The sequence below is a fragment of the Accipiter gentilis genome, chromosome 14, assembly GCF_929443795.1.
Source record: "Accipiter gentilis chromosome 14, bAccGen1.1, whole genome shotgun sequence".
Classification (NCBI taxonomy): Eukaryota; Metazoa; Chordata; class Aves; order Accipitriformes; family Accipitridae; genus Astur; species Astur gentilis.
The window spans coordinates 26,677,193-26,689,554 of record NC_064893.1 but is presented as its reverse complement, the minus strand read 5'-3'; the positions used below and the strand labels follow the sequence as shown (position 1 = coordinate 26,689,554).

The 12,362-nt window shown below is 44.5% G+C and overlaps 1 protein-coding gene across 7 annotated transcripts in view; it reads right to left on the bottom strand.

Moving 5' to 3' along the window:
* DOK5 (docking protein 5) overlaps positions 1–12,049 on the bottom strand; it is a 45,014-nt gene extending 32,965 nt beyond the window's left edge. For all 7 annotated transcript variants that reach the window (XM_049816283.1, XM_049816284.1, XM_049816288.1 and 4 more), the window contains exon 1: positions 11,866–12,049. In XM_049816283.1, coding sequence (XP_049672240.1) covers positions 11,866–11,931 — 66 coding nt within the window. In that variant the 5' untranslated portion in view covers positions 11,932–12,049. The remainder of the gene's footprint in view (positions 1–11,865) is intronic.
* Between the last annotated feature and the right edge of the window lie 313 nt (positions 12,050–12,362).

The following is a 12,362-nucleotide window of genomic DNA, read 5'->3' as shown; positions in this document are numbered from 1 at the left end:
GTTGCCACTTGCCCACCTGTTAAATTCAGTTAATGATGCTTGTTATGTGCTGCTTGGAGAGCCAAGGATGACAAATGCCCTGCAAGCCCATAACTAACAGATGGGTATAACTGCCCATTTCTGGCCAGCTGCCATTCCTTGCCATTCGCCAATTAATTTAACTGCAAGCTTCAGAAAGCATCACAGGTTTCCTGTAACAAATACATCACCTCCCATCCCTATGTACACCCTCCAGACACCCCAAGTAAGTCTCAAGGTTAGTCCATTGTACTGTCCCAACACGAGGTAAACTTACCTTACTCCTTCCATATTTTTCTTTCAGTTCTGACATCAAAACTGTGCAGTGAGACATAGGTCAGTCCCCCAACCTTTCTGGATGTTGGATCAGTTTTAAAATAAAAGTGAATTTGCATGAAAGAGCAAATAATGCTACCAAGTGAGTCACTGCAAGCTGGACTTCACCAAAATATAGCGCTTTGTTAAAAGTGACAGAATTACGGCCCATTAAATCATAGTAACAAGCACTTCAGCATTGCCTCACAGGATTGCAGCAAATAGCTGAAGTCATTCGGCCAGCCTGCTAGATGGACTGATACTCTGTTCTAAGCTGCTGCAGGGAGAAGTCCACGGCAGTCAAAATGCATTTCCCTTTTCCAGCACTCTGGCGCACTGGCTTCAGAACGATAACCTGCAGTGTGTCCTGAATTACTGAAGGCATGGGCATAAACGGATCCAAGTCGGAGCAGAGAGCCCACGGGCCTGTGGTCAGCAGACGGACTCCATCCTGGCTATAAACTGGGTAGAAACCTAAGAGCTCTGTTGCAATGCTAGAACTTTAAAAGCTTTAAACGTCTCACCAGGTTGTCCAATATTTCAAAACCAAAATTCAGTCAGTTTCCTAGTAAAGGTGCAACTGAGGCTGGGGAGAGGGGGGTGGGGTGGGTTGCTTGTTTATTGGGTTTATTTCTCTTTTGTTTTGGGTTGGATGGGCTAATACCAACCTAAAGAAACACAGATTAAAACAGGGATTCCAGAGCCAATATTTCCCTGGCAGACTTTAGCCTTCCACTGGATCTTGCAGTCCTCTTGCATTTGCTTAGGGTAAACTACACATTAGTTCAAATGGACAAACCCAATCTCTATTAATTTCTCATGTCCCAGCTGTGTAGTACTAATTAAAGAAAGAGTTCAGGAGTTCATTCACATTTAGGTAGACTCCTTCCTCAGGAAAGTATGACTGCTTCATAAAAAAAGTCTATGAAATCTTAGCAGAATACCATCTTAATTTGCACTACTTCATTTAACAGAGAATAGGCACTTGTATTTTACATAAGCACTGTGCCAAGAGTACGCCACTCAGTATTATGCAGTTAATTCAGTACAATCAGCTAACATCCATCCTCACTGGTGTGGAGACATTAGTGAGAGCATTAAGAGGAATTTTTCCTTTGTCAACCATAGGGCATTGATAGTTCCCCAGATAAACATTACTCGGTAAGTAAAGGGACAATTTAATCTTCTACATTAACGTTACTGGGGCGAAATATCACTGATTTTACCGTATTGATATTTTGAATTGAAACAAGTTACATTATTTTCAACAAGGTGGGGGAAAAAAACCCCACTATTCATTCCAATAGCTTGAACTTTCACTGGTATTTCTGACAGCACTTGATGAAGTCAGACAAGAAGAAAATAGGAACAGTCCATCATCTTCCATGGTGTACCTAAAACTACACAAACATCAAATTAAGATGTCAGTCTCAGGTGCAGCCCTTACATCTGTTACTTTCTTTCAAGTGTTTCCACAAACACTGCAAAATGTTATTTTATCACTGATCCAACTTCAGAGTAATGCCCATATACACCAGCAGGAGAATTACCTTCACGCTGTGTAACGAATTGATGATGAAAAGGCATCAAAATCACGAAAGACAAAATTTCACCTGTTTATAATTGGGTTTTCTTTTTCTTTCACTGCCTTTACAATCATTCTTGGCATACCCTTTCATACGCAGAGCAGCCACTGCAGTCACCTCCAGACACTGTACAGACCTTTGTCTCACAAAGGAAGAGTAAATAGTGAAAATACAGAACTGGGACCCACAAGTGACAGAAGATGAGGAAAGTGAGATAAAAGCAGAAGAAAAAGGGTGTTCTGGTCAGGTTTGCATTAGACTTGTTAAAATGAAAAGTCCATCTTTAGAACAAGACAGCAAATGGGCAAGAACCACTTGTTTACTAGTTAACTCAGTTTATGAAAAAAGGCAAATTTGCAATATCATTGTTTTGCTTCACAAACTAAGCCCATCTTCCAAAGAACGTGGAAGGTAATTTACCAGAAAACATATGCTCGAAAGCACAAGAAAAGCTGTTCCTGCTCCTAAAAAGGGCCACCATCAAAACAGGAATTTCATGCTCCAAATCAATGCTCTGCATAATATCCCATCTTCTACCTCTTGGAGAAAAAGTGCAACAGTTCCTAGGCTTGTTTTGGGAGATTTTGGTGGGGTATGTTTGGAACCAAATTAGGCTCTCTTTTGTTTCTTTGCACACAGTCCTAAAGATCAGATTTGCCTATTTTTAAGATATACAAACCTCCAGATTTCCCAGCTCATTTTAGAATCATAGCTTGGGCTATGAGTGATATCCAAAACAAACTCGGATGCTGCCCCAAAATGAAACTCAGATAGGAAAAGCAGTGTGATGAAAAGCGGGGGGCCATGAGAAAGATATCAGATCCTTGCTTCTCCATCCTGTTTTCACAAAGCAAAAATTGAGATACCTTAAGAGAAGAAACAAAATATAATTCTACCATGTGAGCTGCAACACCTCCTTTTAACTCATCCTGAATTCAGTGATAAGCACCGTGCTCTTCTAACACATAGATCACACAGGGTGAGCAGCTCCTGAATGACAAGCACTGATCGCTTTTCTCCAACTCAACTTCTTGGATTCAAGGATCTTTGCTTCAATTCCAGATGTAACGCCATCAAGATACCTACTGACTTGGACTTAAATCCCATTAACTTTGTGACAGAGGAAATCCAACGGGGACTTGCTCATGGGCTGACAGACCCAATGCCAGAAGCCAGATGGAGCTGCATTAGGTCTCGAACGACATTTACTGATATTCCTCCCCTTATCAGCTCAAGGATAAAAGCTCAAACCTTCTAAGCAATGTCCTGGATCCTATCCTTGCTGCCACTGAGACGTTCCAAGCAGTAAGAAATCTTAATATCTGTGAATATGTTCCAACACCTTATTTAACAGTTTTCTAAAAATATGAATATCTAATGGGCTTAATATCTTGCAGATTGAAGTTGGTACATAAGAAATCTGCTCAGTTTTTCTCTGTCTCAATGCTTCCAGACTGAAAGGAGCTGTATAGGTGAACACAAGAGATTTGTTAATAAAGCTGCTTCAAATGTAGATACAGGCAGACAACTTTTCCTTCTCCTTCTCCTCCCCCCCCCCCCCCCCTTACATCACTCTTGTTTCCAGTTTTCACAGCTCATACTCTAAAATCCCTATATTAACTTTCTGGCACGCTTATTCAAGCACCAATCTCTTTAACCATATGGTTCTAGTCCTGCAGATTGTCTCTCCCCCATTTTACCTCTCCTCCCACAGGGTTTCACAGAAACAGTGCTATGCAAAACTTGTAAAAGTACATGTCATTTTAAATGTTCAACACCAATCTTCTCAATGAAGTTTCTACAGAAGTCAGTTTAATTAAAATGAAGAACAGAAAACCCTGAAAGCTTAATCTCTTTTCAGCTTTTGACAATCAAAAATTTCCGCTGAAGTTTAAAAAAAAAGAAAAAGGCTGAAGTGGACAAGTCCAAAACTTTATACAACAGTTTTTCCAAACTTCTAAGCATGAATCAGAAGTTTTCCTATCTAGTCTTAAAACAAGCGTATGCAGTAAGCATTAACTTCATTAACTGTCTATAGGACAAAATTGTTGTATTTTCCCACTTAAATCTTGCATATGGACACTGTCCAACATGCAAGTTCTCATGCAATACTCAAATACACAAGAAATTAACCTCTTCCTAATTTTAGGTGAATATTTCATATTGCCAGTAAAGCACTAATCAAAATAAGAAGCAGTCAGTCCAGAAACCTAAGAATGATGTTTTGCATTGAGTTTTTAAATTAATGCAGAAATATTTGAGTACTGCTCACGTTACTTCACTTAAGCAAGCACTTCCTAGAAACAAGTAACTAGTTATAAAGTCGTGAAGAAGTCAGCTCCTTCCTCTGTCACAAACTGAAGACTACACTATTACAAATTCCTACTATGGGCTTGGCCAGGAGAGCCCTAGTTCTGCATTGGAGGACACCGCTTACACCACATTGCTTCACACTGACGTGATGAAGAGGTTTTGGGCTAGTCAGACCCATCAAGCAAAGAAAATTGACACGCACAGATCTAGTTTCTGTCCTCAACAAGGTTAATACTAAAGAGGGTACAAGTCTACGGTTGTAGTTCCAGCAGTTACATCTTTCAGAAGAGACCCAGTTACTGTTACCTACTAATTTTTACTTCCCTGATTTCACAATGATCTGGACTGTACTGAATTTGGTTAAGTTGGTTCAGATCAGTGTTAAACAGTGTTCAGAACAACGGCACCCACACAAACTTTTTCTACTAGATGTTAACGTGATCCTTACACCGTTGAGATCGATGCCATCAACGCAGCTACTTTCAGAAGTACAACTTCTGCTTTTCCTCCTTCCCTCCTCTCCAAAAAGTCGGGCCCTACTTAGAAGCCACATTTCCAGGAACATTCAGCACTTGCGTAAGGCCATGCTTGTAATGAGAAATCACTTAATCATGCCCAAGTTGATTTGGAGAGGTGCAAAAAATCAACTTATGCTGCCCCATCAGCCAGGGCAAGGCCACCGAGGAGGTAATGCTGAATCCCCTGACCCACACCGCCCCCAGCACAGCCAGGAATGTGCCCTCCCGAAAGAACAGTTGGAAGGAAGAGGTCTGGGCTGAGCTTAGTTCATCTTTAGCTCTTCGAATAACCTTGTTGCTAGACATACGGGCATAGGTATCTCCATCTTTAACAAAGGTGGTGAAAGCCATAATTTAAAACACTGTCCTACACATTTGTTCCCAGAAGATCTGGTCCCATCAGAGGATAACGACAGAAACCCCCCAGGCAGGACTGCAGGAACACGCCTTAAGATGGACAACCCCGTGCTTGTCATGTGTGAAACCCTGGAGGACAATGGCTGATCTCTGTGTCCTTAGGAAACCCCCATGAACAAACACAAGGGGTATCAGAATTGCACTTTTGGGCTTCAGCTGCTAAAACCCCACTAACCCTCACGTTTGGTGCTCAGATCTTTTTCTTGGATCCAGCCCAAATTTCCATGGAGGACCCACTCTAATAGACAGATGAGGCTGATCATTCCTTGCATAACAAGGAGGTGCCTCCAACAGATGGGGTTACAGACAACCCCAAGAGCAGGCTGTACAGGGTGAGGATTTAATTAGAAGTGTTGTTAAACAGATACAACTGCAAGAGCAGTTCTGTGCCTCGCCTCGTAAGTGCAAAGTGGAAGATACCCCATGAGACAGGATTCTGCAAAAATCCGTTAGCAGCGTTTCCTTTGCCAGACAGAGGTACAAGAAACAGATTGCTAGGTAGAAAAACTCCACTTTACCCCTCTTTTCCTGTCTGTGAGCTTTATTCTCTGACAAACAGATATAGAAGCCTCTGCAGAGACCTGTGTTTTTAGGAACAGACACTTAGCTGTTAGCACAGCTCCATTAAAGTCAATGGATCCTCCCAAACGAGTGTTTGTAATAGCCTGTAATAATTTGATAGTAATACAAACTTGTGGAGCAGACAACCAGACCTCCACATGCAGGAAATACCTTCATAAAATCACAGCAATAATACAATAAATCAGGCTGCCTGTTAATAATGTCCAATTTTGAGAGTTCCACACATTATTTTTAGTGTTCAGATCGTTCTTCTGGGTTGTAAACATCCAGTGTATCTAGTTAGCAATAGTATATGTTCTAGAAAGATAAATACTTTGTAAGGCTTTTCTAACAAACAACAAATTGCTGGGACTATTTGCTTTAAGGGCTTCTGTCATGCAGAAGCAGTAATCTATGTATATTAATTCAGCAGCATATGCTGTCCTACGCTTTTCCAATTTTAATAACGCTGCCTTTTATAAAGGAAAAAAACTTCACCCTCTCGTAGAATACAGGTCACCTTAATTTTCATATGCAAATTATTTCAGCATTTCCTATTCTGCTTTTATGGATGATCTTTAGTGTTTTCTTGAATCCTTTGTGAAAACATGCATTTAAGCTTGGGAAGGCTACTCCTACACCTGTGAGAGCCAAAGTTGTTTTACAACTCCAATTCTTGCATTTTCACCATGAAATTAAGAGACAGACAGCCTGAAGTAACATGTTGCGAATAGGCAGGGAAGAGAAGTAGTTTCAATCTTAAAGAGAAGTTTGCAGAAGCAGAAAACATCACAACCATTACACTTTTTTGCTTTACAATGAAAGAAGTAAGTATGCAAACAACTATATATTCAATTTTTTAACCATAATTCATTCCTTATTTCAACCTGGATTTATATTGGATTATGGCACAGACCTCTTCTATCAGATGTCTTCCAGAATAAAGACATTTTAAGAGTTTGATTAGCAAGATAGATAAAGATTTCTTCAGCATTGGGAAGTTTGTGATAAGAGGGAAGAGCACAAGAGCACAAACTACTGTAGATGGCTCCACATTTATTTTTAAGCCTTAAAAACTTAAAAGATGCTGTCCATCCTTACTGTTGGACTTTTCCTGGAGGATTGTTCAGTAACACAGCCTCCTCACATTGTGTACGCATGATCCTCCTTGTACCACAGCAGGTCAAGCATCACAGTAAACAGAATTAAGATCGCACTTTGATATGCCTGTTACGTTATTGAGTTTCAAAGTGATGCTATCTGAGAAATTGGGAGACAATGGAAATATTTTCCCAGAAGCCAGACGTGTTCATAGTAGACAAAGCTTGGGAGAAACACTACAGCCATATTTGTATGACCTTAAGGTATGGTCAGAAAGGTATTTGCCCCTCCTGGAAAGCAGCAACATGTAAGCCACCACAGCCAAACCCTCTGTTGGGAAGAAGATACCTGGTTTCCAAGCAAGCCAGAGAGAATGTTTTTGGAAGCCAATGTTTTCCAGTCAATCAAGTATTGCGCAGAGCCAAACCAGACTCTACAAGGCTTTGCATAGCTGTGGATATGTGCAACTCCTTAACAGAGACATCTCTGCTCACCACCAGCACATCCCAGCTGGTTCTTGGAGGCACTTCTGTTTGATCAGCACTATTTTGCTTTTAGCTGCAGACAGCTCAAGGCAGTTGCTGTTCATCGAAGAGATTGTTTCCCTCTGACACTAACGGTACTTCATCACTTAATGCAACAAGACACTCCAAGTGTTACTGGCATACCAGAAGCTAGGGGCTGACAGCTAACCCCATGGCATCTTGCTCCAGCAGTCTCCCATACATCAAGAGGCAGGGACAGGCCAGATGCCTGCAAGCTCCACAGGGTCTTCCAAGGGGAACGGCATCGTCTTTAAAACCCTGTGCGCGGGAGGGCAGCCGGCACCCTCCCGGTGCCGTGCCATCAGCACTCCCAATACCACTGCCTGTACCCTGAGGAACAGGCTTCAGGAACGTCGCCGGCCTTCACCACGAGCCTCCAGCACTTACTTCTGCCTACACCTTGATGATGGCAGTAGTGGGTATCCTTAGAGCGGCTTCTGCGCTCCATAACCCTTGCTCAAATTGAAACATGGCTTCCAGCAAACCTGAGTTTAGGTGTGGTTGCAGGAAGGGTAAGCTAAGCCTTAACAACAGGGAGTTCAAGAAAAGCGTTGAGTGCAACCAACACACAGCGCTGGGAGTCTCCCACCCCACGAGGAGAGGTAGGCTGGCTGCACCTCCAAGAAGACTGTCAAAGCTCTTCAGGCTCACCAGTGTAACATAGGCCCTCTATTTCAAAGATTTGATCCTGTTTTGATTGTTATTTGAACACTCAGCTGGGCCAGCCCAACCTAAAACGAAAGCTCAAGCATGTTGACAGGCAGCGCACAGCCACCCATCCTTAAAATGAAAACACAAGAACTAGCCTTTTCATTAAGGAGAAGAAACATCTCCATGATATATTCCTCCTCAGAAAGGTCACATCTCTATCACAGAACAAGACATTGTTTGAAAATCATAAGCACAAAAAAAGCCTTTTTTGGTACCTAGGCCATAAAAGGACTCCCCTGTTTCGTATGTAGATAGAAAGCACTTACTCAGATGAAAGGTGACTGCAAGCAAAAGCACTCAGCGCAACAGAATACCTTCTCTCCCAAAACACAGGTCCAGCAGTCACCAGTGGTCACTGATGGAAGCAGTGCTCACAGAGCAAAGCTGATTTTTTTTTCATTTTAAGGAACTCTGGAAGGTTGTGCTTTTACACTGTCAGCAGTTTTCTAGCACACAACCTCCTCTGTGTCACTGCTAATGACATAACAGAGGGAAACCATTGGCTGAGGGAATTATTTTTCTCCCTATAAGGACGGAAAGAATCGGGAAGAGTGCGCTTTCTCCTGAATATATTTGGCTCTGCAGAAGACACATGTGATACAAATGTTGCTATGGAAACTATTCTATTAAATAATATTAAATTAAATTTGCATATTTAAAGTGCGCAAGAACAGTCCAGGTACAAAACTAATTAGCCTAAATTCAATCTTGAAATTACAAAGTAGGCCCTACCAGAATTGTCATTTTTCTTTTAAAAGAGGTTTGGGGTTGAGCAAGCTGCTTCTCTGCACCCCTTTCTTTCCAAATGTAGCATCTGCACCCCAGTTATACAGAAAAGTCATTTCTTGAGATAATTTGTAGATACAAGCTCTGCTCCTAGTTCCCTTGGTGATGGAATTACCATAGCATTACAGAAAAACACCCAGGAGCTGAATTCAGTCTGAGAAGACAATGCACTGATTACAGCTGTGCCACCATAATATTGGAATGTATTTCCATAACTCCCACTTCCATCTCACCACACACAAAGTATTGAAATCCTTTCAATTAAACAGGGGTCCTACACGGGGCTGGAGTAGACTTGTCCTTCGTAACCTTTTCACAGTATGGCGAAGTTCTTTGAAAGTCAGTTATTTTAAGGTCTAAAGTATTTTTTTTCCCTTCCCACCTCCGGCTCCTGGGTGTCCAACAGCCCTCCCCAACTTAGTGACCGGAAAACAAGGTGTTTGCATAGTTCCTCCCTCTCTGAAGAAGCCAAGCTCACATTAGCCACTGATTAAGACTGAATTCAAGCTCTTGCTAAAGCCCCAGGTACTCAGCCAGCTTCAGTACCAGCTGTCCACATACACACCTGCAGCAAGGAGGAAAACGCACAGAGGAGAAAGGGCACGTTTTAGCTGGGACTGCGTACTGAGAAGCGGGTGCTGACAGTTGCACCGCTGCTCCAAGCAACACAAGCTTGTCCTGCATTTAACGAACTCGGGTTAATCATAATTACCCATTTCTACTTGGGTGTTGTAAATCAGGGCACTGGGCTTTTAAGCAGCTTATAGAAAATGCAAGTCACAGGAAGAAATCTGCAGCCGTGTTTCAACTGTCTGTTCTTAAGTAGTGGGCCAATACTCTAACCTGAAAACTACAGGGAGAGAGAAGCATTACTGCTGATGAAACAACTTGTTTCCAAACAAATGGAGCAGCAAGATTTGAAGAGGTCATCTCTCCCTCATAGCACAGCCTCTCTCACCAGATCTAAAGCAGTGACAGCCAGATCACGGCGGCTACTACCTTCCCTCCTAATGTCCTCCACAGCACTGGAAAGCTGTCGGGACAGCACGCCCAGAGCCAAGGGCAGCTTAGGGCAACAAACTCAGGGGTCTTCATTTTAACAAATCTACGCCCATGGGAACTCTCTGGGACTTTGCTTGGACTTCTTCACAAAAGCACTTTCCATAACCCCTTTCCCACTTTCCAGCCACTGATAATGATACCAACCTTTGGAACTAGAAAGAGTGAGATCAAATAAAGAAACCGTCTTTTCAAAGAAAACATTTAACGTTTGTTCCATTTCCACGGGCTCAGTGTCGTTCTGCATTTCTCCCTCTGTTTTTGCACTCAGCTGTCAAATGCACTTCTACTGAGAGGGCATTGAGTGTTTCCCCACCACCACCACCCTCAAAGTGTTTTGGAAAGCCTTAATAAAGGAAAGACACGGGCATTAACAGAATTTACACCTGTCTCAGAATTAGATGTGCCTTATTCACATGCCCGTTGGGTTTCACTGTTACAGTATGGAAAGATGTGTCAAAATTTAATCTTACGCTTCGTTTATGCTGGAGAAAACTGAATACTGATATACATTCAGTAAGGAAAGGATAGTTACAATACACTAATTGTGCCAAGTTTACTACAGGTTCTCTCATAATGACGTTATCTCCCTCTGTCACTGAACCATGCAGTTCTTAAAGAATGAACTACGCCTGTAAGTTCAGGTACAAGAAAAATAGCCTGCTGGAATACTTTAGAATGCTTTCCAGCTTCCAAACAAGTCAGGGAGATGCAAATTACCAAAACTGTAGAGAAGCCATTGAACATGGATACAGTAAGAGTCCGAAACTATAATTGTAATGAGCCAGCAAAAGCTTTCAGATGATCGCGCAACCCCCCCCCCCCCCGCCATAAGCCGACCCATCAGTTCTCATGAAACACAAGAAATGAGTTCCTTTCCTGTCACAAGAGGCACATGTATCAATTAAAACATTTTATATACACAAGCCTCCCTCCAGTTTGCAACCTCTTAAGCCATGCTGGCTCCCTGAGGGAGACGGGAGGTGTGGAGCACCCAAGTCCCAGCTCTTGGAGCGGCTCTGGTAGTTTGCTCAGGGGAGCAAGTAGCAGCAGCCCATGCACTGTCGGAGCAGACCCCACTTTAAGAGAGCATATGCCAACTGGGAACTGACCCACCACTGTTGCATATCTAGTACCTACACCCGAATCTAAGAACACGCCATGGCAGTAAAAGAACAGCCTTTCAATAAGCTTAAAATTACATAAGAAGCTAAAGGGGGGCTGTTTGGATTTTCATTCTGCGCAACTCCAAGTGAACTTAAAAGCCCTAAAGATATCGCAAGTTCTTCACCTGTCCCACGCGAGACCTCCAAGCCCCGATTTGCAGCAGCCCCCTCCCAGGAACCCCAGGACTTCAGCAGCTCCGGCCCCGCTCTCAGCCCTCGCCCCCGCCCAAAGTCCCCCCCCCCCCCCCGCACCCCCAACCCCCCCGGTCCCGAGGGCACAGGCACCCCCAGATCCCCGTCTTCCTCCCGGCCACCCCCTTCCCCGCCGCTGCCCGGAGCCCCTCCGCGTTCCGTTTTCGCGGCAGCCCCTACGGCTCCGGCCCGAAGTTGGAGGCGGCTGCCGGGCGCTCCGGGGAGCTCAGTGTGAAGGGCAGAGCCGGGAGGTGGAGGCAGCACAGCCTTCCCGGCAGGCAGCATCCCCATCTCCCAACGGGAGAGAGAGAAAAAAAAATATATATATACATATAGGTGGGGATATATATAATGCATATATATATACGCGCGCATTTAGGTGCTTTTCTTCTTCTCCCCCTCCCCCCCCCCCCCCATTATTTTTTTTGTTTGTTTCCCCTGCGGAGACACCCCCTGAGCTCAGTTTGCAAAAAGAGGAGGACAAAGGAGTGGAAGGGAAAAAAAAAAAAACAAAAGAAAAAAATTCTTTAAAAAAGAAGCCCAAAGGCAGGTGGCCCTCGGGGGGCCCAGCACTCACCCCCAGCCGCCTGCTCCGGATGCGCACGTAGCCCTGCTTCACGATGTCGTTAAAATTGGAAGCCATCCTTCCCGGGGAAAAGTTGGAGGCGGCCGGCGCCGCTCAGCCAGCCCGCATGGCGCGCAGCAGCCTCCGGAGCCGCGCCCCGCTCCGCACCGCACCGCCCCCGCGGAGCAGCCCACGGCCCCGCGGCGGGCCGGGCCGGGCCGGGCCGGGGGAAGGGCCGGCGGCAGCGCCCGCCCCGCGCCCTCCCTCTCCCACCCCCGCCGGTCCTCGCTGCCCGAGAGTGGGTTTGGAGGAGCAAAAGGCTGGGGGTTGCGTGTCGTGGGTGTGTCGTGGGTGTGTGTCGCCCCAGCGGTGGCCACCACCACGGGGTCTTTCGGGAGCTGGGCTAAAGGTTTTCTGCCAGCCCAACGTTGCCTCCTCCTTGCTGCAAGGTGGGTCAGCCGGGATGAATCGGATCTGGCCCCGTCCGTGCTGAGGCAGCGTGTGGGCTC